General features: G+C 42.1%; 1 protein-coding gene across 4 annotated transcripts in view; it reads left to right on the top strand.

Moving 5' to 3' along the window:
* Positions 1-24,711, top strand: part of TUBGCP3 (tubulin gamma complex component 3) — a 152,498-nt gene that overhangs the window by 102,296 nt on the left and 25,491 nt on the right. For 2 of the 4 annotated variants that reach the window (XM_073350029.2, XM_073350021.2), the window contains exons 18-22: positions 11,028-11,116; positions 11,271-11,402; positions 13,123-13,263; positions 14,218-14,334; positions 17,771-18,936. The exons of 1 other annotated variant lie outside the window; for it this stretch is intronic. In XM_073350029.2, coding sequence (XP_073206130.1) covers positions 11,028-11,116; positions 11,271-11,402; positions 13,123-13,263; positions 14,218-14,334; positions 17,771-17,929 — 638 coding nt within the window. In that variant the 3' untranslated portion in view covers positions 17,930-18,936. Of the gene's footprint in view, positions 1-11,027; positions 11,117-11,270; positions 11,403-13,122; positions 13,264-14,217; positions 14,335-17,770; positions 18,937-24,711 lie in introns of those variants that run through there. One more of the 4 variants, XM_073350040.2, reaches the window with a different exon arrangement.

The following is a 24,711-nucleotide window of genomic DNA, read 5'->3' as shown; positions in this document are numbered from 1 at the left end:
TTCTTGGTCACCCTAACATTGGTGAGAAGGGTCGTGGAAATAAGCACACTAACGGCCTTCCCTCCCTACACGATTTTCTTTAAAGACAAGATTACGATGTGACCCTACCCCAAATTCCTTCCCAAGGCAGCCTCTACCTTCTACCTCGATCAGCCAATACACTTACTTGCATCCTACCCCAAACCTCATAAGAACCCACAAGAAGCGGCATTACATACTCTTGATGTCAGACGTGTAATTGCCTTTTATCTAGACAGAACTAAGGCATTCCGTAAATCCCCCTAGACTATTTGTGTCCACTACTGAGCAATCGAAGAGTGCTGCTATTTCCAAGCAATGACTCTCCAAGTGGATATCTGAATGTGTTAGGTCCTGCTACCAGACCCAGAATGCTCAACCCCACGAGGGCATCAGAACACACTTTACTAGAGCGATGTCAATATCCGTTGCATTCCTGTAAAACTTAACTGTTACTGACATATGCAAGGCGGCCACATGGGCATCAGACCACACGTTTGCCAAACATGACGCTATCACACAGGACTTCAGGTATGTTGGCAACAAGAAGAAAGCCAAGGAAAGTGTGGGCCCCTTAATGAATGAGGGAGGCAACCTAGTGACGGAGGATGTGGAAAAAGCTAATGTACTCAATGCTTTTTTTGCCTCTGTCTTCACGAACAAGGTCAGCTCCCAGACTGCTTTGCTGGGCATCACAACATGGGGAATAGATGGCCAGCCCTCTGTGGAGAAAGAGGTGGTTAGGGACTATTTAGAAAAACTGGACGTGCACAAGTCCATGGGGCCGGATGAGTTGCATCCGAGAGTGTTAAAGGAACTGGCAGCTGTGATTGCAGAGCCATTGGCCATTATCTTTGAAAACTCGTGGCGAACGGGGGAAGTCCCGGATGACTGGAAAAAGGCTAATGTAGTGCCAATCTTTAAAAAAGGGAAGAAGGAGGATCCTGGGAACTATAGGCCAGTAAGCCTCACTTCAGTCCCCGGAAAAATCATGGAGCAGGTCCTCAAAGAATCAATCCTGAAGCACTTACATGAGAGGAAAGTGATCAGGAACAGTCAGCATGGATTCACCAAGGGAAAGTCATGCCTGACTAATCTAATTGCCTTCTATGATGAGATTACCGGTTCTGTGGATGAAGGGAAAGCAGTGGACGTATTGTTTCTTGACTTTAGCAAAGCTTTTGACACGGTCTCCCACAGTATTCTTGTCAGCAAGTTAAAGTAGTATGGGCTGGATGAATGCACTATAAGGTGGGTAGAAAGTTGGCTAGATTGTCGGGCTCAACGGGTAGTGATCAATGGCTCCATGTCTAGTTGGCAGCCGGTGTCAAGTGGAGTGCCCCAGGGGTCGGTCCTGGGGCCAGTTTTGTTCAATATCTTCATAAATGATCTGGAGGATGGTGTGGATTGCACTCTCAGCAAATTTGCAGATGATACTAAACTGGGAGGAGTGGTAGATACGCTGGAGGGCAGGGACAGGATACAGAGGGACCTAGACAAATTGGAGGATTGGGCCAAAAGAAATCTGATGAGGTTCAATAAGGATAAGTGCAGGGTCCTGCACTTAGGACGGAAGAACCCACTGCACAGCTACAGACTAGGGACCGAATGGCTAGGCAGCAGTTCTGCGGAAAAGGACCTAGGGGTGACCGTGGACGAGAAGCTGGATATGAGCCAGCAGTGTGTCCTTGTTGCCAAGAAGGCCAATGGCATTTTGGGATGTATAAGTAGGGGCATAGCGAGCAGATCACGGGACGTGATCGTCCCCCTCTGTTCGACATTGGTGAGGCCTCATCTGGAGTACTGTGTCCAGTTTTGGGCCCCACACTACAAGAAGGATGTGGATAAATTGGAGAGAGTCCAGCAAAGGGCAACAAAAATGATTAGGGGTCTGAAACACATGAGTTATGAGGAGAGGCTGAGGGAACTGGGATTGTTTAGCCTGCAGAAGAGAAGAATGAGGGGGGATTTGATAGCTGCTTTCAACTACCTGAGAGGTGGTTCCAGAGAGGATGGTTCTAGACTATTCTCAGTGGTGGAAGAGGACAGGACAAGGAGTAATGGTCTCAAGTTGCAGTGGGGGAGGTTTAGGTTGGATATTAGGAAAAACTTTTTCACTAGGAGGGTGGTGAAACACTGGAATGCGTTGCCTAGGGAGGTGGTGGAATCTCCTTCCTTAGAAGTTTTTAAGGTAAGGCTTGACAAAGCCCTGGCTGGGATGATTTAATTGGGGATGGGTCCTGCTTTTGAGCAGGGGGTTGGACTAGATGACCTCCTGAGGTCCCTTCCAACCCTGATATTCTATGATTCTATGACACCACAGCAGACACCATAGTAGGACATCCAGTACTGTCTTCCGGTATCAATGACGCAAATCCAAAGTCCCAGCAACCATAGTGGGTACTGCTTCACATTCATCTGGAGTGGAGCACCCACAGGGACAGCACTCGAAGAAGAATAGAAGGTTACTCACCTTGCAGTAACTGAGGTTTTTCGAGGTGCTCCACTACCCACCCTCCTCCCCTCTACTTTGAAGTATGAATCAGATGACTCTACGGTAGAGAAGGAACTGAGGGGTTGCGGGACGCGCACACGCAGATAGACCCTAATGATGCCACGAGAACAGCTGGGTGTGTGTGTCCCGACTAGGCACTGCTACCAAACATCTCCGATCAATGGCGCCAGGACGCACCGTCACCTGGAGTGGAGCACCCACAGGGACACACATCTCAAAAAATCTCAGTTATTGCAAGGTGATTAACCTTCTCTTTTTTCCTCTTCCTCTGCCTCAGCGTAATGAATTGAGATATGCGTCTTAGAGTCTGAAACTGTTGAATCTTAAACCTTTCAGTTCTTCCCCTCCAACTCCCACCCTCCACAAATATGTACATTACACTAACTTAGGCTCTCAGAAGCTCCCCTTAGACTTACTTCAGATGTAGCTCCATTACTAGTTTTTTAACTTGCATCCTATTTTACATATCGCCTCCTGTCCCTTCAGTAAAGTGAAGTCTGATTTAGTGGCAATGCATGTGCTGAGGGGCTGGAAGAGGAGTGTAGCAAGCAAGGCAACGAACAAGAGGATGCAAGAAGGGTTATATTAAAGTAGATGGCCACTTACTTTAACTCATGACTTCTTCCAGTTCTTTGGTTTGTAAATTACATTGCCAATTTCAACACATCTTACTTCAATGGCTACATCAGTTTAAGTAGGCCTAACTTGACACCTGCTTACATTCCCTCTTAATTTGACCTGTGGGTTATGCACATGTGTCATAAATATAAAGGGAAGGGTAACCACCTTTCTGCATACAGTGCTATAAAATCCCTCCTGACCAGAGGCAAAGTACTTTTATCTGTAAAGGGTTTAACTCAGGTAACCTGGCTGGCACCTGACCCAAATGACCAATGAGGGATCAAGGTACTTTCAAATCTTGGAGGGGGGAGAAAGGCTTTTGTCTGTGCGATACCTTTGCCGGGAACAGATCAAGGATGCAAGCCCTCCAGCTCCTTTACAGTTAGTAAGAAATCTAGCTAGAAAATGCATTAGGTTTTCTTTGTTTTGGCTTGTGAAATTCGCTGTGCTGGAGGAAATGTGTATTCCTGTTTTGTGTCTTTTTGTAATTTAAGGTTTTGCCTAGAGGGATTCTCTATGTTTTGAATCTGACTGCCTGTAAGATTATCTTCCATTCTGATCTTACAGAGTTGTTCTCTTATCTTTTTTTTGTTCTTCTAATAAAGTTCTGTTTTTTTAAGAATCTGAGTGGGTTTTTTGGGTCTTAAAAATCCAAGGCTGATTTGTGCTCAACTTGTTTATTTTCAAGCCTCCCCAGGAAAGGGGATGTAAGGGCTTGGGGGGATATTTTGGGGAAATAGGAACTCCAAGTGGTCCTTTCCCTGTTCTTTGTCTAAGTCACTTGGTGGTGGCAGCATACTGTTCAAGGACAAGACAAAATTTGTGCCTTGGGAAAGTTTTTAGCCTAAGCTGGTAAAAATAAGCTTAGGGGGTCTTTCATGCGGGTCCCCACATCTGTACCCTAGAGTTCAGAGTGGGGAGGGAACCCTGACAGCATGCAAAACCGGAAGTAACACTAAAGCCCTTGTTTGTGTTAATTAACAGCAAAACTAAGTATTACGTGGAAAACTTACCTTAATCATTTATGCTTGGGGGGAATTGTTGGGTTATGTTTTACATTTTTGTGTGCTGGAATACTTGGGGATTCTAGTTCATGCCAAAGATGGAGTTCTGGCCACAGCCTTACTCTGAGCTACGACTGCTTCACTGCATGTGTTAGGTAAAAAATCTATAGTATTAACAAAAAAAACCTCTTTTGTCTTATTCAGATTAATATCAACCTTTTGTGGCTATTTTGATAATGTCTAGTCCAAAGATATACGTAATACACCTGTTTTTAATCATCCAAACTACAAAGTTGAAAATCTTGAAACAGCCTTTAGAGGGCAGAAGAGAATTACAAATGGGTTTTAGCAGAGTGTGTTTCCCATCTACAGAGCCAAATATATAGTCTAGTTTTCTTGTCTAATTTTACAGAAGATGGTACTTGTTAGTCTTTAGAAGTCTGATTTTAGTTCATTGCTGCTTTGGCATAGTATTGTGTTTCTGCTGTGTGTGTGTGTGAGAGAGAGAGAGAGAGAAATATAAAATAATACTCGATCCAGAGAAAATGAAAATATTGTTTGGGACAGCTAGCTGGCAGGAATCCAAATTTGCCCCTCTCTGGTTGGTTGGTTTAGTTTTTCATTTGTGGGGCAGGTGAACAATCTAGAAGTCTGGCTGGACTTCCAGCTGTTAAAAGAGCACATATCAGATGTGGCCAGAACAGCTTTATTTCATCTATTTACAGCCAGGAAGCTGCCATTTTTTTCAGATATGAATGGACTAGTCACACCTTTGTCACTTCTAGAATAAACCATTGTACTGTGCTCTGTGTGGCTAGATCCTGAATCTATTCAGAAGTTTGAAGCTGATTTTGAATTTTAGTACTCTTTTTATAGTGTACATCTTTCTGGGAGCACACGACAGCAGTGTTTTTTGGATCCATATTGGCGACCTACTAGGTATTGGCTAAAATTTGTTATTGATTTTGATCTAGCCCTAAATGGACTGATACCTGTGTGACCGAACACCTCTCTCCCCATGGCTTGCAGTCACTGTTGTGAGCAGTGGAGGTGTCTGAGTTGGAGCTCCACTCATATAAAAGTGAGGGAGACATCTGGTGGGGTGTTCTCCTTGAGGGCCATTCCGCTTTCCAAGTTGCTTCTCCCCCTCCTACATCCTATCTGATCCAACACTGTGTGTATTCTGGCTTTGAGACACCGGGAGATCACAAAGATGGGTTACATATTGTAGCAGCTTGGTTATAAATGTATTAATTATTGGACAAAGTGAGAGTACTGGAAGAGTCTGGGTTTTTTAATTGTTCTAAAATATATGAAGGATTGCCTAGAACAATGGATAGGTGCTTCTTTGTATGTAATAAAAGTTGAGTGTAAACAAAGCTGTATAATAATACTATGAGAGAGAAGTATGTATGCTGCGGTGTAAGGCTTTTTGTCAGTATGCTGGCCACATACTTACTACTGGCAAAGGTATGAGGGACTTAGAAAGTCTTCACTGGCATTTATATCACATAGTCATAGAAGAGCCAAATACAAATAGAGAACTTTTAGAAAAAAATTAATTTAACTTTATTTTTAGAGGTTTTTTAATATTCCCCCCACACACACACACCTGCACCATACACCTGAAAAGGCAGGCTAAGTTATTATCAGGTGTCCAACTGTACAAGATTTAGAAAGGGGAATTAGATTATTACTAATTATAGAAACCTATAAAATTTACATAAGGTAGCTTTCCTATACAAAGTGTTGAAATGTTAAAGGTCCCCATACCTTTGTACCTATGTGGGACTTGAACTACCCAGATATTTGTTGGAAAAGTAATATGGCAAAATACAAAATCTCCAAAAAGTTCTTGGAATGTATTGGACAACTTCTTGTTTCAGAAAGTTAAGGAAGTAACCGAAGGGCAGCCATTTTAGACTTGATTCTGACTAACAGGGAGGAATTGGTTGCGAATATGAAGGTGGAAGCAATTTAGGTTAAAGTGATCATGAAATGATAGATTTTATGATTCTAAGGAAAGAGTGAGAGCAGCAGTATAAGCACCATGGAATTCAAAAAGCAGGCTTTAACAAACTCAGAGAGCTGGTAGGTACGGTCCTGTAAGAAGAAAATCTAAGGTATAAAGGAGTTCAGGAGATCTGGCAGTTTCTCAGAGACAATATTAAAGGCACAGTAGCCTACTATCCTGATGTGAGGGAAAGATAGGAAGAAAGAAGCCAATATGGCTCCATCAGGAGTTCTTTAATGACCTGAAAATCAAAAGGAATCCTACAAAAGTAGAAACATGGTCAACTTGCTAAGCATGAATACCAAAGAATAACAGAAGCATGTAGGGACAGAATCAGAAAGGCTAAGGCAAAAAATGAGTTACACCGAACAAAAGATATCCAAAGCAATAAGAAAAGGCTTTATACATATACTAGGAGCAAGAGAGAGATGAGAGAATGTATAGGCCCTTCCTGTTTGGTGGGGAAGGAGAGCTAATAACAGGTGACTTCAAAAAGGCTGAGGTATTCAATGCATATTTTGCTTTAGTGTTCACTTAAAAAGGTTAATTTTGACCATATACTTAACACAATTCACAGTAACAACAAGGAGGAAGGAACACAAGTTAAAATAGAGAGAGAACAGGTTAAAGAATATTTAGATAGGTTAGATGCAATTAAGTTGGCAGGGTCTGATGAAATTCAAGTTGGAGTGCTTAAGCAACTAGCTGAAGCAATCTTGGAACCGTTAGCGATTATCTTTGAGAACTCATGAGGGGAATGGAGAAGATAAATATAGTAACTATCTTGAAAATGGATAACAAAGAGGACCTTGGAAATTCTAGACCAATCAGCCTGACTTTATGACACCCAGCAAGATATGGAACAAATTATTAAACGGTCAGTTTGTAAGCACCTAAAGAATTAGGGTAATAAGTAATAGCCAACATGGATTTGTCAAGAACAAATTATGCCAGACTAGCCTAATTTTCTTCTTTGACAGGGTTACTGGCCTTGTGGAGGGGAAGGAGGGAAGCTTTTGATTTGAGAGACCTTAATTTTTAGTAAGGCTTGCCAGTCTCATACAGAAATTAGGGAAATATGATCTAGATGAAGTTGCTATAGGGTGGATGGTGTAGTTGGTTGATGATGTAGTTGGCAGCTCCCATTTGCTGGGAGGGGTGCAGGTGGGAATGTGGGGGGGGGAGGTGCAGGAGCTCCTGTTTGGTGCTTGGGGTGGGGGTGGGGATGTGGGGGGTGCATGGGGTGGGGGGGGGCTGGGGATGTGGGGGGGTGCAAGAGTCAGGGCAGAGGGCTGGGGGCATGTGAGGGGGGTGCAGGTGTCAGGGCACGGGGGCCTGGGTATGTGTGGGGGTGCCAGAGTCAGGGTTGGGGTCTTGGGGCGGGGGGTAAAGGAGTCAAGCAGAGGGCTGGGTGTGTGTGAGGGGGGTACAAGGCTCAGGACAGGGGCCTTGGGGGTGTGCGGGGCTGCAGGGCTCAGGGCAGAGGGCTGGGGTTATGGGGTGCTCACAGCAGGGGGCTGGAGGGGATATGCCCTGCCCCTGCCCCTGCCCCTGCTTCTTTTCTGCCTCCGTCGTCGGGAGCAGTGAGCACGCTGACTCCGCTCCTCCCCCACCCCCTCCCTCGCAAGGGCCAACAGGGAGGGAGGGAGGAAGAGGAAGAGGGGCAGGAACTCAGCACACTGTGAGAAGAGGCAGGAGAGCTGGCAGCTGCCATTAAAAATGGGCTTGTGCGCCGTCTTTAGCACGTGTGCCATAGGTTGCCGACCCCGATCTAAACCAACAAATACGTTGAGTCTGTCAAGTCCTTTTCCTTTGGCCTTCCCAGGATTCCCTGACTTTCTTGTTTCTCTTGGGTTGCAAGTCCCTCAGGACAAGGACCACCTTCATTTTGTCTTGTACAGTGCTGGTGTTTAGTGATCTAGTTTAACCATTCTCAGAAGATTTGGGAAAAGACCCAGAAGGCCCTAAAGGAATGAAACCGTAGCTTAAAAAAGTCTGCACATGGCTGGGAGCAAAATATACCGGAGTTCTAGACTGACCTCTGCCGTTGGCTGCCCTTTATGTATTTCTAGAATAGTATCACTTCTGGTGTCTAAGTGCTACACTCAGCAATATAAAATATAAAATGCCCAAATAAATTTGTTAGTCTCTAAGGTGCCACAAGTACTCCTCGTTGTTTTTACTCAGCAATATAGAGTCACGCAACACTGTCCATAAATGGCATCAGTGGCTCCATGGAGCCAGGCCCATGCTCAGAAGGGGCCCTGGCCTGCTCTGCTTTCACTGTGCCCTCAGACCCTGACAGCCCACTGGCTCCCCCTCCACCATTTGCTCCTGTTGGCCTGCCCGCTGGCTGGCCGAGGGCTCCTCTCCAGCCCCTGGCCCCACCTGCCCGCTTCTCTCTGCCTCCTGGCCTGAGCCTAGTGCACCTCCGGCTCCGGTCAGTCTCTGCTTCCCACCACCTGTCTACCTGGAGCTGAGCCACCTGGGTCTGGTGCAGAAGCCTGGCCAGTCTCGGTCAGTTGTGGGGAGAAACAGTGGAGTGGGGGGAGGGGCTTGACTGGGCCCCTCCAGGCAAGTGGGTCCTGGGGGAGCCCGGACGGGGCAGGCCCTGGTCTGGCTGATCTTGCCACTCGCAAGGGGCCGGAGCGATTCCCCACCCCGGGACCAGCCCTGGCTGCGCTGGTGGCTCAGCCGAGCAGACACAGTCACATCCCAGCAGGGCTGGTGAGTGGGGCTGGGGGGTGGGGGAGTGGGTCTCTGGAGGGCTGGGGGTGGGTGCATGGCTGTGAGGGAGCGGGGAAGATCTGTGTGTTGGGGCACTAGGGAGTGGGGGTTCTGTGTGAGGTGCTGGGCAGTTATGGTGGTGTGCAGGGCGCTATGCATTTGTGGCAGGATCTGGTGGGGGCTCTGGCCATAGGGAATCGGGGGAAAGGGGGCGTGTTCTGGTGTTTGGCAGGGAGGCTGCGTGGCACGGCATGGGCCCACCCCCGAGGGGAAGGGGCATGCTGGCAGCACAGAGCCGGGTGGGCTATTGTGCATCTGGCAACTGCCAGTTTGTAAATAGTGCCCTCACACTGGGCTGGGTGGAGCAGGGCCACCCCTGCCATGCTGTGCCCCATTGCCCCGGCTGGTCCCTTGTTCTGGGGACCGACCCCCCTGCGCCATGCTCCATTGTCCCCATGGGGGCCCACAATTATGTTTGGCGCCGGGCCTACAAAAGGTTAATCCGGCGTTGAATGGCATCCTAGTGTGTTCTGCTGTTTGTCTCTACCTGATTTGCCAAAGCTTTCTTCACCATGTCTTTTGATTTTGGGATTATTTTATTTTTGTAAGTGTAAGTAATTCCTTACAAAAGATATGAAGATATGCTGTTGTGTTGTCCATCTTCAGCTTTAGACACAATGTATTATAATCCAGTCTGGGAGATTCACAATGCATCAACTTCTATAGCCAGATCCTCATCCAAGAGAAAGTAGTGTTTCCTTAAAAAGCTGCAGAGGGAAGAAATTAATAATTTTCTCTAACATAGTGAGTGACTAACACTTAGCTATGCCTTTTGGCTCCTATTCCCTATGATATGGGTACATATCAGTATCCCCAGTTTACAGATGGAGAACCTCATGATTGGAGAAGGTAAATGACATGCCTGTTGTCACACACAGTCTGTGCTGGAACTTCGACACTGGCTCCCAGCATAATGCCTATTTTCAGCCTAAAACAAGTTACACAAACAAAGAAACTGAATATACCTTTATTTGTCCTGTCTCTTTGTGCTCCCACATACTTTGGTCACAGGGAGGGTAGCAAATTGATACAATATGTATTAAAAAACAAAGTAGCAGACCCATCCATTTATTATGAAACTAGAGATTTATTTTTTATTTGACTCCTCACATGCATCAATGTAATGTAATGTGCTAGGAATGGCTTATGAACAAAGAAATTGAGTGAAGAACCAGAGGTGGTACTCATTGGTAGACCCTCAAATCTTTTGATGGTTTTATAAACTCACAAAGTGTTTTAAAAAAACCAAAACAACAACAATCCACCACCACAGTCTTAACTTGTCCTTAACCTATTTCAAAGTTTCATATTTTTCTTGGGTGGCAAGATTACCTTGCAGTTAATGAAATGTTATTTCTTTAATCTATCTGCATTACTTATATAATCCCATTAGTGTAGTATCTGAGCATCTCACAGTCTTTTATGTATTTTATTCTCACAACTACCTGGTATGGTAAAGAGGTGCTATTATCCCTGCTTTACAGATGGACAACTGAGGCAGCGAGACACTTAGTGATTTACCTAATAAGGTCATGCAGGAAATTTGTGGTGAAGCAGAGAGTTGAACCCATGGCTCCTTAGTTCCAGGCTAATGCACTAATCACTGGACCATCCTTCTCTTTTGCCTCAAAATATCTGAGAGAGCACATATATTTCATGCACAGTATGCAGAAGAATTGTGTGTTTAAAAAAAAACCAAAAACCCTGAAGGATAGTAAGTGTTTATTCGAGACATTGAGTTGTAAGATTTTCATATTTAAATATTGCGTACAGTTATAATGCATTTCTTTCTGTCTCTTGGATTTGAGAAGCAAAAGGCTTTTACATAATGCAAAGCCATAAAATGCTATATGATTAGACATCTGGTTCCTTGTTTGTCTTATATTGCATAGAAATTCATTAGAGAAAGATCTTTACTCAAGTATTACTAGCTAGTATTAAAGCTAGTGATGAAGACCAATGACTGTCTTGCTATAGCTTACTTAGTATGTTGGATAAAGCAATATTAGTACACTGGCTGGTGTGTGTGTCCTCTGTTTTAATATATAAACTCTGGGTTTTTTTACAGAGCTTTCTGGGGTGCTGCATCAGTGCCACGTGCTGGCATCAGAAATGGTCCATTTCATTCATCAAATGCAGTATTACATTACATTTGAGGTACACTTTATCCATCTAATTTGTTACTGTTAAAAAGGGAGAATAGTCACATTTAATAACCAAGGTGACTTATGTGTCTTCTATTTAGAGTAGAAGAGTAACTATATAATCTATCAAATATAGAACAGCTTAGCCCTGAATCCTTGTTTTCTAGGTCCTTGAATGTTCATGGGATGAGCTCTGGAACAAGGTCCAACAAGCACAGGACTTAGATCACATCATCGCTGCTCATGAAGTTTTCTTGGACACAATCATCTCTCGCTGTTTGTTGGATAGCGACTCCAGAGTAAGCCTTTTTCTTTGTATAAAATCATAACTTTGTTATGTCAGCTCATGCTTAAATTATAAAAATATTTTTTTTATATTACAGTAGCACCTAGAGTCCTCCCCCCCGGGATCAGAGCCTTATTGGACTCGGTGCTATGCCCAATGCCTACACTGAATCCTCTTCTCCAGCTACCCCTTTCTTGAAGTGACTTCCTCTGCTCACATGGCTTCCACCAACTCTAGGCTGATGGCTCAAATCTACCACCCTACCCCTAATTTGTCTGCCTCTGTCCAGTCCTGTATCTCAGCCCGTCTAACTCCTCCAGGATGTCTTGCCATCAACTTAAACTTTGCAGGGCCAAAATTGAACTCTTTGTGGCCCCCCCAACCCTGTCTTTCTGTGTCACTGATCACAGGATTGAGTGAGAAGAATGAAGATAGTGTCCATTGAGTATCATCTAACTCCTGCTCCAGCATCATTCTGACCATGTCTGATGACACACACAGCTTTGAGTCCCTCCACTACCATCTCCCCCACACCAAATACAAGCTTCAGATTAGACCTGGTTGGAAAAAAGGGAGGAAATTGTAAATTTTGTATTGAAATTTTTTTCTTTCTGAAACGTTGACCGGCTTTGACCAGCTTTACTTCTAGCATTTACCTTTTAAGTCCCTAAATATTTACATGCTCTGTATCTTATCACATTTCTCCACATGCTGATTCCATCCTTGTGGCATGTTTGTCGACTTCTCCCACAAGAATCTTCACACCTTCCTCCGTGCCTCCTTTTATGTGAGGAATACCCTCTGCAGACTAGAATGTGAAACCACTACCCTGTTCTCCTTCAGATACCTTCTCAAGACTTGTTCTTCCACGATGCTTATGGGAATCTCCCAACAGATAACTACTAGATAGATAGCCAGTAGAGACATCAGATGTTTATTATCTTTTTGACCTATGTAAATGCCTGTTCTCATTACCATTGCCCTCATCTCCTCTCTCATATTTATTTCGATAGTGTAATCCACCCACTTTCTGCATCTTGCTTTGATTATATTGTAAACACTTTGAGGTGGGTACTATATTGTTCTGTATAACACATAACACACTGAGAGCCTCCAAGCACTACTGTAATACAAATAATTATTTCCTTGATGGGCCAATTAGCCAAAAAAGCTGCTTTTGAGTTGGAAAAGGGCAATACCAGAGCAAAGCCCTTCATGTTAAAAATTCAGTTGTTTTACACAGCTACTAAGAGCTGTACAACTGGTAAGAATTTAAAAAGAATCTTTTAGGAGAACAAAGAGGAACTGCGAAATGTTCTCGCTCTTTCTTTCTTTCCAGACTTTCTGTAGCAGTAACATAATTATTTTGGACCTAGAAGTGGACTATTGGCCATCTGTTTTACTCCACTCTTCCCCTTAATGTTCTTAACCATTGTGATAATCTTCAGATAGAAAAGTGGGTCACTTGGCTTGCATTTGGGGTGCATATGCAGGCACAGAGCTTGAGATGAAGCATGTTGCTATTGCAATATGGACTGGCCCTTTTTAGTTCTGGTAAGAAGTGTATTAAAGTTTCTCCTGAATCAGGGTTTTTTGCACAGTTGTGCCCTAGGTTACCAATTTGTTTCCAGCTAAATAATTCTTTAGTATCTCAACAAATGTAACAGTAGCTTTAAAATCCTCTTTATATCCAGAATTTTCTTCTTTTTTACTCTTTCTGAATCTTCTCACAGACACTTCTTAACCAGCTTCGAGCCATTTTTGATCAAATCATTGAGCTTCAGAGTGCTCAAGATGTAATGTACAGAGCTGCTTTGGAGGAGCTGCAGCTGAGGTTGCAGTTTGAAGAGAAAAAGAAGCAGCGTGAACTTGAGGTACAGTAAGGCTGCCAGTGTAATGTATTATGGGTACGGCTAAGATTTTATCACAGTTATTTTTAGTAAAAAATCACGGACATGTCGCAGGTAATAAACAAAAATACACAGAAGCCTGTGACCTGTTCCTGACTTTTTCTTTTTAAAATAACTGACAAAAGGGGGAGGAAGGGCTAGGAACTGCGGGGGGCGGCCCTGGCCGTCCTGGGCCTGAAATGGGAAATGTCATGGAGGTCTCTGGGAGTCATGGATTCCGTGTCTTCAGTGACCTCTCTGACATAATCTTAGCCTTAATTATGGGTGGCAATTATTTGAAACAGATGGAAGAACAATGTATTTTTTAATTTCAAGTGGATGTGCTTTTTAAGACAAAACAGACATCCAAGGTTGTTAGGTACCTTTGCCAAAAGTTAAAAATATAGTCAGAGAGAGAGTATATCAGCAGCTTCCACATACTCCATAGAAAGTTAAATAGAAGGTCTTGCAGCAGGTCTTGAAAGTCAGCCATTTTTGAGATGTTTCAGACTGAGGAGTGGAGAGTAGGTTCAGAGCTCTGAACCCCTCTTGGAAAATGTCTTGCCTAAATCTAGAAGTCGAATCCTTTTCCCTTCCACCATACAGATACATTCAATTGGAAGAGTGGATATGCGATGAAACCAGCTCATTCCTAAACACACACAAACTTACGGAATTCTCATTTACCGTTGTCTATCATATAATAATTCTTGGCCAGTACATTTTATAACTTGTCACCTTTTGTCGATTAACACAACTAGTTAGTTATATTTGCTGCATAACCAGTGTGAGGGGGTTGACAGTCACAATATGAGAAGCTGAATATGTGGATTGTTATGATGAATTTCGATGTATGAACATGTCAGTTTAGTCCAGTTGTTTGCTGGACCTATAGTTTATACATGTGAGGTTAAACATCTCTCTCACTTTGTTCTGTAGGGTGAGTGGGGAGTAACTACTTCCGAAGAGGAAGAAGAGAACAAAAGGATTAGAGAGTTTCAAGAATCTATACCAAAAATGTGTTCACAGCTGCGAATACTTACACATTTCTATCAGGTGACCTTCAGATTTATAAGGATTGTTTAATCTGTACCAAAAAAATAAATTTGCCAGTTTTGTATAATTTGAATTTGTAAAAATCAAAACTACCTGCAATTTCAATATGAATGTTCGTCTGTCCATGATCTGAATTTTTTTTGTTTTAAAGCATTCGTGTCAGCTAGTCCTCAATACAGTGTGTTGTCTTTTTAAATATGTTTTAATTAATTCAAGAGTGGCTCCATGGAAAACATCAGCCGTAGGAAAATTGATAGTTTGTAGGTGGATGATATTTGGGAACTTCTAGTAGCTGTTCTGAATGAGCTTTGAAAGCAAGTACTTACTTACACGATGGACCATGATAGCCTCTTGTGTTAAGTCTCATACTTGTTTCATAATGGATTTAATAGCTCTTTTAAAAGTAATCTTAATCCATATAATCCCAATTGCATTCCATTTACCTTCCTAATCTTTGCAAATGATTACTACCCAAATAATTCTCTTAAAGAAACAGTCATTTTCTGTTCTTCTTTTAGGGATGTTGAAATGGGTAGTGTCTGAGCAGCTAAGTGAAAGCATGCAGAGTCACATGCTGTGAAAAGAGAATTATTCAGGCTTACTCTTAATTAGTTACATTTTATTCCAAATGCACCATTCACTATGGAAGCCCTTAGCTACATTTCAAGCAAAGCATTCCACAGGATTTTTTTTAAGGAAATTAACGTTACTGTAATCTACCATAAAACGTTAGGGCCACACTTCTATCAATTTACGAAGGTCAGGAAATTGATTGTCAAGGATGGATTTTCAGTTTCAACTTGCCCTGTTGTGTCTAGTTGTCAAAGCTTATTTGAAATGTCTCATCGTGTACTTTTCTGAAACCCCCTGCAAAGAGCACTGTGTAGGATAAGGACAGTATTTTTTAGCGATAACTACTCAAAAGCCAGTAAATAAAATATAAAATTAGATGTTGAAGATTACGGTGATATCATCTTCATAATGTATGTTTTAATGTATGTTTCTAACTAAACTTGTTGAGCCAGTTCTCTTCCTGTTTTGCTGTTTATAATTTCCCACATGTTTAGTACATTAGACAAAATACAAGATGTTAAATGTAGACCTATTAAATAAAAATAGATCAATGAGTTAGGGAGACAGCAGAGGTTTCTTCTAAGTGAACCACGTTCTGCATTTATACAGCATTGTTGTTACCAGGACTGATGTAGGCCTTAGACAATAAAACACGTGTAGGGGGTTGTTTTTTGCAACACTAAGCCACCAGTAGTTCCACCATTACTGCTTGCAAGGATGCATCATGTCTACACTAGCCATTCTGGCTGTTATAAACCTGTTCAACATGTTCTTGCACAGCACTCCTCCATCTTTTGCAATACCAATTTGTGGGTATCTGGCTCATCGTTTCTGACCCAGGTCTCCAAAGTTGGATTTGTGATAGTAACTGCCAGAACTGGCAAGGTTCTGTACTAAATGCTTTTAAAATGTGAATCTTGTAAATTAGCATGTCTAATGTATGAAATCGTTTTGTAAAATTAAATAATACCAGCTCCACCTAAAATACTGATGCTACTAAGGTTGTCTGGCACTTCCTAAGACCCTGTTTTTGGTTGCTTATAACTTCGTGAAATTTTAACCCTTTGGGCTGAAAATTTCCATGCTGGCTGTCTGCCTTGGGGTGAATTTTTGTGCAGAATTTCACAAATGAGCCAGATACCCACAAATTGGTATTGCAAAAGATGGAGGAGTGCTGTGCAAGAACATGTTGAACAGGTTTATAACAGCCAGAATGGCTAGTGTAGACATGATGCATCCTTGCAAGCAGTAATGGTGGAACTACTGGTGGCTTAGTGTTGCAAAAAAGACAACCCAGTCTGTGAATCTAGAAGGCACCAGCTTGCCACGCAGTAACATCCCATGGGGGCACTGCTACAACTCACTGCAAGTTTTGTGGTATGTGTTGATGTCATCTGGGGATGAATCAGGATTGTATAGTGAAGGAAACTGTTGGCTGTAGGGCCCCTGCCTCATTTATTGTAGAATTTGGAAGGTGTGTAGTAGAATGAGGCAGAGGATTGCTGGAAGAGAAATTAATGGTCTCAGTCTCTGGATGGTGAAAGTGGTTGAAAACCATCCTGGAGAACTAGATTTTAATTCCTGTCTCAGTCAGGGAGTTTCTGTGTAATGCTGGGCAAGTCATGTAATCCAGACTTTTCACTGGTAGACACTAATAGTGCATTCCTCATTTTCTGGGTCCCCAACTTGAGACCCTGGGTCTGATTTGCAGAAGTGCTGAGCACTCACAGCTGCAATTGAAGTCAGTGGGAACCCTGCTTTGAACATATAAAATTTGCTATAGAAAAGTCAGCTACTAGGCGTTGGCTGACGCCTACATTTACTAGATATTTTTGACCTTAATCTCTCTGTTTTAGCTCCCCATCAGTAAAATTGGGATAATATCACTCCCTCACTGCACAGAGGTGTTATGAAAATAAGTTACTGAATGTTTGTGAAGCACTCAGACACTGTAGAGATGTGTACCAGAGAAAAGCCCAGGAGGAAATTAATAATTGATTTCAGAACAGAGTTTGAATAGTGTGTAGTAAATAGGGCCTAGGGTTACCCATTGAACTATGAGGAGAAAACAGACAGTTGAATTAAGTGGGCACTGTCTGCTCTGTGCAAATGAGGCAGGGACTTGTGGGTAAAAAATAGCATATGATCATGTAATTAAGCTAGCATCATATAATGCATATGCACAGGGGAGTGAATTAAGGTTTCACAGGTAAACTTAGTTCTGATATTTACTAACTTTTGAGTGCGTGACTTTGCAACCATAATAAAGCTAGTTTAACCATTTTTCTGTGAGATTATAAATAAAACATTTTTAAAACAATCAAAATCTTGAGTGCATGCACTGCAGCTAACAGAACACAATTTATGTGCATATAATTACATAAGCTGCAGTACCTTGAAACAGAAAAGTAATTGATAGTGTAATAAACATTGTAAAGTAGCTGCTGAAGGGGTTGCAGGAGAACCAGTTGCAATGGTGCAGCTGCGACATCAGTGCTTTCATACTGCAGTGATTCTGGTGTGGGATACAAAGCTGAAGAGGCTTCTCAGAATAAGCAGTGCCCAACTGGCGTAGAGCTTCTGCTGTTGTGGTTATAGGTTTTCTATTTTTAACTTCAGTCATGAAGTCCCTGTATATAGCTGTGGATTTGTTATACTTAGTTTTGCACTTTTGTATGACCATCTCCACTTGATTTGTGAACTATTAATTATAAACATTCTGCTTGCCTTTCCTTTCAGAGTTCCCTGTTCCTCTAATACAGTGCTACCATTCAGATCCTCAGTTTGTCAACAAATACTATTGCACACAAATGACACCATCTGTACATTCTGGTGAATCTCCTCTTTTTCCCTTTTCATTCAGGGCATTGTGCAACAGTTTTTGATCTTACTGACAACCAGTTCCGATGAAAGCCTTCGATTTCTTAGCTTTAGATTGGACTTCAATGAACATTATAAAGCAAGAGAACCAAGACTTCGTATGTCTTTGGGCACTAGAGGGAGACGCAGCTCACATACGTAAAGCAACTTCTAATGAGTCTTCCTGGAATTCTGAAGGATGTTAAACCTGGTATTGGACAAGGCAGTCAGTGTCTACATACTAAAACCAAATGGCATGCAGTAGGTGTCTATGATTTCTGCAGGCAATATGTTTTCAGTCGTGATTGTGTGACACTGTAGGACAGAGAGCAAAAAAGTCTTGTTTTTTACATTAACGTTTGTAATATTACAAAATTAAATGGGCTGGTTTAAACTGTTCCAACTGATCTGCTAAATCTTCCTCTTAATGAAGACCGTATTTTATTTGGGGCTTTTTAAGCTCTCTTCACTGTAACTTACATTCGTCTCCAGGAAATCACATCTTAATTTGTTTCAAAAGGCTCCATTTCCTTTTTTAACAGTAAAATAAGAGGGCGTTATTTTTTCTATATATATTTGTTCTATTGGGATATTGCTTTTGTTAAAACCAAGAGATTTGGATCGAGACCTAATATCCATATTAAGAAAAACATTTTACTATACTGATTTTCAGTGTTGTGATGTATTTGTGTGAGAAACTTTGTATCCTGGTATGTAAACTTTACATACGTTTTAAATTTTTTTCTCTCTTCAAAGCTAACATTTTCAAAATTTTGATTTGTTATTCCAGGCAAATTCTGCTACTATACAAAAGCAAATTACAGGACCATAACAGGTGTGACATGTATCACATAATATAGCATCCTAAAATTGAAGTTAAAACCTTAGTGCTAGCCCAAGTGAAGTAAAGAAATGTGTAAATATGGATAGAAGTGAATGAAGTATTTTGTGGTCAAAATCCTATGATTAGAGAGAAATTGACTTGGATAATGAAGACTACTTATTTCTTTCTTGCCTATTTTTCCATTGTAAATATTTATATATTGCTGTCCAGATGTTAGGGGGAAATGGTTTTTGTAAAGATGTCATTATATCAAGTCATTTAAGTATCCATTTATTATGTTCCACAAGTAAAAGCTTAGAAAAATAAAAACACGACTATCTTTCAAATACTTTGCTGTTTTTTGTGACTGGAAAATGACACATTTTTGGAGAAGGTGGAAAAAGGGTAAATTGCATAACAATATGCATTGATCTTTTTTAATTACAAAATCCCTATCCATAGCAGGTCTTGGTATGCTCACATCAACTAAGTTCACAATTCTACAAAAAGTTATAACATAATTACACTGAAATCCCAACAGCCCAGTCCCATAATAAATCAACCCATGTGATCAGAGCACTTGATCAAGTACTCCAAAGCTTGCCTCTTTCCCCTTCCCTTCACCTCTCTGAACATATGGGGAAAACAGCCTACACTGCATGATGTAAAGCCCCTTTGTCTATCAAGTTTGGGCTACTTTGGATCAAGAGGGAGGAAAATTCCATTTTTGAGAACACCCTGTCACACAACAGCCTTGCCTACTTTAAAACATCGGTGCTTCAGTTCAAGCTCCCCCACTGACTGTGTAGTGGTATCAATGAGGAAAGGTCCTTCAAATAAGGAGATCGTTCAGGTCATCAGCCAAGAGGAACATGAGCCTAAATCACAAGTTGTGGTACAAAGGTCATTCAACTCCAGTACCTGAAAAAGGCAGCTAAAGCACTGAGCAAAGATGACAAAGTTTTTTCATTTTCAGTATTGCCCTGGTACTATGAACACAGTTCAGCCTGAATCATCAGTTTTTTTCTTCAAAACTATAAATTTGCCCCACAACAGGAGGCACTTGAAATAGAAATGAAGTGAGGAGACAGTGAATTAATCAGAATGTCAACTTGAAACAAATCAATTGACCAAGACCTTGTGGCTCCTAAAGTAGACAGAGAAACTTTTTTGCCTCCCTCCCAGCCACAATATAAGATGTCAAGCATTTTCAACAGAATCAGCCGGATTCATCCTGAGACTTCCACCACGGATGTTTTAGTTGTTTTTTCCTCTTGGTTCATTTGTTGCAGATCAAGGTGATCTGTGAGAATGAAGCTATGGATTAAGATGCCTAAGGGCCAGTGCACTGATGGAAAACAAGTCTGGTACAGTATAAAGTCATACTCAATCATCAGTAGAATGGTCTGAGAATGGAACAGTGTTCTTCAATTTGTTTGGAAATGTCCAGGTTCAATTAACCTCTGAGGGCAAACCATCAAAACAGGTACATTGCCCTGCCAGGAAAGCTGTGCCCTAACCATAGAGTACTCAATTTACCCACAGTGACAGTTTCTTCCTAATCCCTATTAGCTAACGGCTGGTTTATGCCCTGAAGTCTGAGGGGTTATATCCCTTCCAAAACTCTTGGGATTTTTAAATCCTTGTTATCACAACTCTGGCTATTGTCCATATAAAAATTTGATTTTTTTTTTTTAATAAATCCTACTAGCCCCTTGAATTAAATGTGGCAATAAGATCCACATGCTAACTGTGCATTGTGTGAAAAAATACTGCCCTTCATCAATTTTAAATGCTTTGCCTTTCAAGTTAATTGAATGGCTTCCTGTGTTAGGAAGGATTTTGTCGATGCATTTTCTTCAACTTTCTCCTTAATCCCACCCCCCAATAATGTTTTCAGTTCCTTCACTGCACCTAAACTGCCCTAATGACAATCTTTTTGCCAAGTGTAAAACAGCATATACTTCATCCATATAAACACTCATGTCTTTTATTTTTCTTCAGCACTGTGGGCCGTTGCTCCTTTCCTCCTTGAGGCCATCTCCTATATAGGCTTCCTTGATTCACTCCCTGCTTTCCTGGTTCTCCTATGTTGCTTAACTGAGCCTGTTGTGTTGACTTTGGAGGATCCTATTTCCTCCTCCCTTCCTCCCACTGTGATGTCCCTTCTGGGTATGTTCACAGTCTTCTTCTCCTTTGCAATTTAACTCACTTATTTTCAACTGCCACCTTTACAATGACTTGCAAATCTACCTCTTCCCCTGACAACTTAGGTCAAATCTCCACCTGTCTCCCCAGTAAGCCAGTCTAAAACCCACTCAGGCTTGCTGCTTAGAATTTTGAGTTTAAACATGCTCACAATGTGGGTACCTAGTCCCCATTAGATAAAATACTTAACAAGTTATATACTGAGTTAACATCTGTGGCTTGAGAACATGACCAAAATGTAACTGATGCAAGGATCTGAGTCTGTAGACAGTATGGAACAAAAGTTTTTGAGAGAGGGGAACTGTCCCAAGTATCTTAATGGAATATTAATTCCAAGACACCTATCAGCACCATCCCAGTAGAGTATTGTGTGCAGGAAGTCTGGTCTCCCCACCTATGCCAATGTATCCTGGAAGCCAAGGTAAGTACTGGGGGACCCCTGCACAACCACCCCTGCTGTTCCTGGTGGGCCTGGGGACCCCATCCTGCTGCCCCTCCTTCCCTGGAAGAGAAGAAGCCCCTTTGCCACTTCCATTCTATGGGTTGCAGGGTTGAACCCCAGGCAATCCCAGTCATAGCGTGCCTAGGTCCCCAGTTTACCTTCATCTGGCCCTGTGCCCCTGTTCCATCTTCTCAAAGGAGTTTACATGATAGAGTCCACCCTGGAAAAGGTTACATCACATGGACTTATGGAACTGGACATAGCAGACAACTGGAGACTTAAATTCCGTATCTTATTCTCTCTGAATGTTTTTGCGCCGTTACCATCATATCAGACTGCCACACAAGCGTGAACGAAGTTATCTTCATAACACTCCTAGGATGTATGGAACCATTATTATCCCAGTTTCCCACAAGTAGGGAACGGAGACACAAAACTACAGGTTCAGCAAAGCTCAAAGGCCTGTGTAATTCTAATCAATGTGAATAGTCCCATTGACTTTAAAGGGACTGCTTGCATGTAAGTGATTTAAGTGCTCTGTTGGATAGGGCCCAAGTCAGAGGTCCTCAAACGGTGGGGCACGGAGGAACGTTTGGGGGTGCGTGGCAGGGCCTGGGCCAGCCCCCCTGGGGGATGAGGAGAGCGAATGCGACTCGGCCCCACTCCGCTCCTAGCTCTGCCTCAGCCGCGGCTCCTGGCCCTGCCCCCAGCCACAGCCTGGCTGCAGCTCCTCACCTGGCCCTGCCCTCAGCCCCTGGATGCGACTCCATTGCCAGGTCTGCTCCCGGCCCTAGCCTTGGCCCCCTTACCCCGGCCGCATCCCCCACTACCTCTGGGAGCCGCAGCCCTGCTCCCAGCCGCGGCTCGCGCAGGGGCATGGATGGGGAGGGACATGACCCTGAAAAGTTTGGGGACCACTAGTCTAAGTGATTGCCCCGAGGCCACACAGGAAGTCTGGCAGAGTGTCATTGCTCTGTTACATGGTGAGTCAAGTCATTTGATCTTCTTTGCACCTCAGTGACAAAATGAGGATAACTGTATTTGCCCACCTTTGAAAGTGCTTTGTAAGCTATTCCGTGGAAAAGCCCTGTATAAGTGACATTGTTTTTGTAATGTGATAGTCTGAGTTCTCCCTACAGCAGTGTTATTGTTGCTTCTTCTGAGAGAAGACTAGTTGTAGTGTGTGTGTGGAGTGTGAGGTTTGTGGATAAGCTAAATCCTGTATTTTAACAGTCAAGTATGGTGGGAGGAATGTGGCAGGGGGAGGGGTGGTCTGGTTCTTTCTGACCCATCAGAGTGGTAATGTCGGGCTAGCTGAAGAGTGAGTTCTTGTAATATTTGATAGGTAGCCCATCCAGTCCTGGCTTTTCTCAAACAATAGGTCTTCTATGGCCTTCTGGATTTCCCTGGCGGGTCTGCTGGTGGTGGGTTATATCTTGATACGCTATTGAAATTGGATTCCATTAGATAATTCATTCCTCCTTTTTTTCTTTGTAATTTCACATGAGTGAGTGTTGTGGGGGTTTTTGTTTGTTTTTTAGAATCTGGAAGTATTTTATTTATTTCCTCTGGAAAGGAAACAGTCAACATTAGTTCATTTTAGAGAGAGGATATGATTCCAAGGGTTTCCTCTGAATATTTCTTTATCAGCCTGCTGTTAGCTTTTCTGTTTTATCTCCAGTGTTCATATATTGACTGCATGGAACTGAGTAATGCTATTTCCATGGGTATTTTTAATTTGTTATTCTCCGTTCAATTTTTCTAATAATTAATATTACACTGTCTTTCTCTTTCCCATCCAAGCTCCTTCTATTCCCTTTATATTTTAATCCTTTCAGCCCAATAGTGTGGTTTTCCTAGAAAATTTCACTGGACTCTTGGCAAACTCTGACAAGTTGATACTTTGTTCTGAGTTAAAACTCATTTGTCACTTTTCCTTCTACTTGAAACTGTTAGCCATCCCCATTGCACCATTTTTTTAAAGAATGGGACTATAAAAAATAAAATAAACCTACTTTTTCCTATTTTTCTGTTGTCTTGCTCTCTAGTCAGACCTGCTCTCACTAAGACTTTTCTCCCACGGCAGTACTCTAAGGCCTGCTTCAGAAAACATCCCTATTCAGGACGGCACTTAAACATGAGTCAATGGGACTTAATCATGTACTTAAAGTTAAGTATGCACTTAAGTGCAGTCCTGAATTGGGGCCTAACCAGCAAGGCTCCAATCCTGCAAAGATTGACACACATGCTTAACTTCATGGAGGTGTACTCATGCTTAAGGTTAAGCATGGGTGCAAGTCTTTGCAGGATTGGGGCCTATATGCCCTAAAATAGCTGACTATATTCTTACCAATGATAATTTTTAGAGAGGGGTAAAAGTACACATGTGTAGGTGATGGGTAATTTTTTATGTACAGTTTTAACGTAACCTTCTACAACATTGGTACAAATGTTGTAGAAGGTTAAGTTTGGAGCTTCTGTTCTAAATCCTTATCAGCCATAAAATCCATCTATCTATCTAATCATCTATCTATCTAATCATCTATCTATCTAATCATCTATCTATCTAATCATCTATCTATCTAATCATCTATCTATCTAATCATCTATCTATCTATAAATAATGTAAAACAGAACAAAAAACCAACTCCGTATTTTGGGCTGAAGTTTATGCTTGGTTTCATCCAAAAGATGAACACAAACCTTGATTAATATCTATGGAACTGGTTTAAAGTAATGCATAAGGGGAAAAAAAATAGGGGTGGGATTTTAAAAGCCCTCAGAACACAGGCCTAACTCAGACTTCAGTTGGAGCACATAGGCCAACACAGAAAGCTTTTGAAAGTCCAATACTACGTAGATGTTTTATGTATTTAAGTAAACATTCAATTGTTGCTCTGCACTAAGAAAACTAAACAGATTTATGCACAAGTTTGAAAATTTTATCCTCTTCAGAACAGCTTAAATTGATGATCTGTTCTAATATTTATTTGTATGTCAACATTTGTTGTTGTGTATGATTAGACTTCATCTTTCAAAATGTTTCTTTATTTAGGCCCTGATTCAGCAAAGCACTTGAGCAGTCCACTTGACTTCAGTGGGACCACTCATGCTTAAAGTTTCGCATGTGCAAAGGTGCTTTGCTGAATCAAGCCCTTTACAATGTGCGGTCTCTCTCTCTCTCTCATATTTACAGTTCTGGTGTTGGGATGGGGTAAATGTCTTCTAATGTCTAGCATCCATCTCTTCTTGCTTAGTTGGAACTGGACCAGTTCTGGATAAAGGATTTAATTTTGTTAGAACGCAGGTATCAGTAAACTGAACTCTTCAGATTCCTTACCTCTACAGAGGATGATCACTGGGGTTGGAGGAATTGAGACAAAAACGTTTGATTAAAAAAATCCAAAAGGCTTGAGAGATTCACATTCAGTATGGGTCTTTTCTGTGTCACTCATTTACGGTATTAGTATTG

Source organism: Lepidochelys kempii, chromosome 1 (assembly GCF_965140285.1).
Source record: "Lepidochelys kempii isolate rLepKem1 chromosome 1, rLepKem1.hap1, whole genome shotgun sequence".
NCBI lineage: Eukaryota > Metazoa > Chordata > Testudines > Cheloniidae > Lepidochelys > Lepidochelys kempii.
The sequence above is the reverse complement of the archived record's forward strand: the minus strand, read 5'-3'. Positions and strand labels throughout refer to the sequence as shown.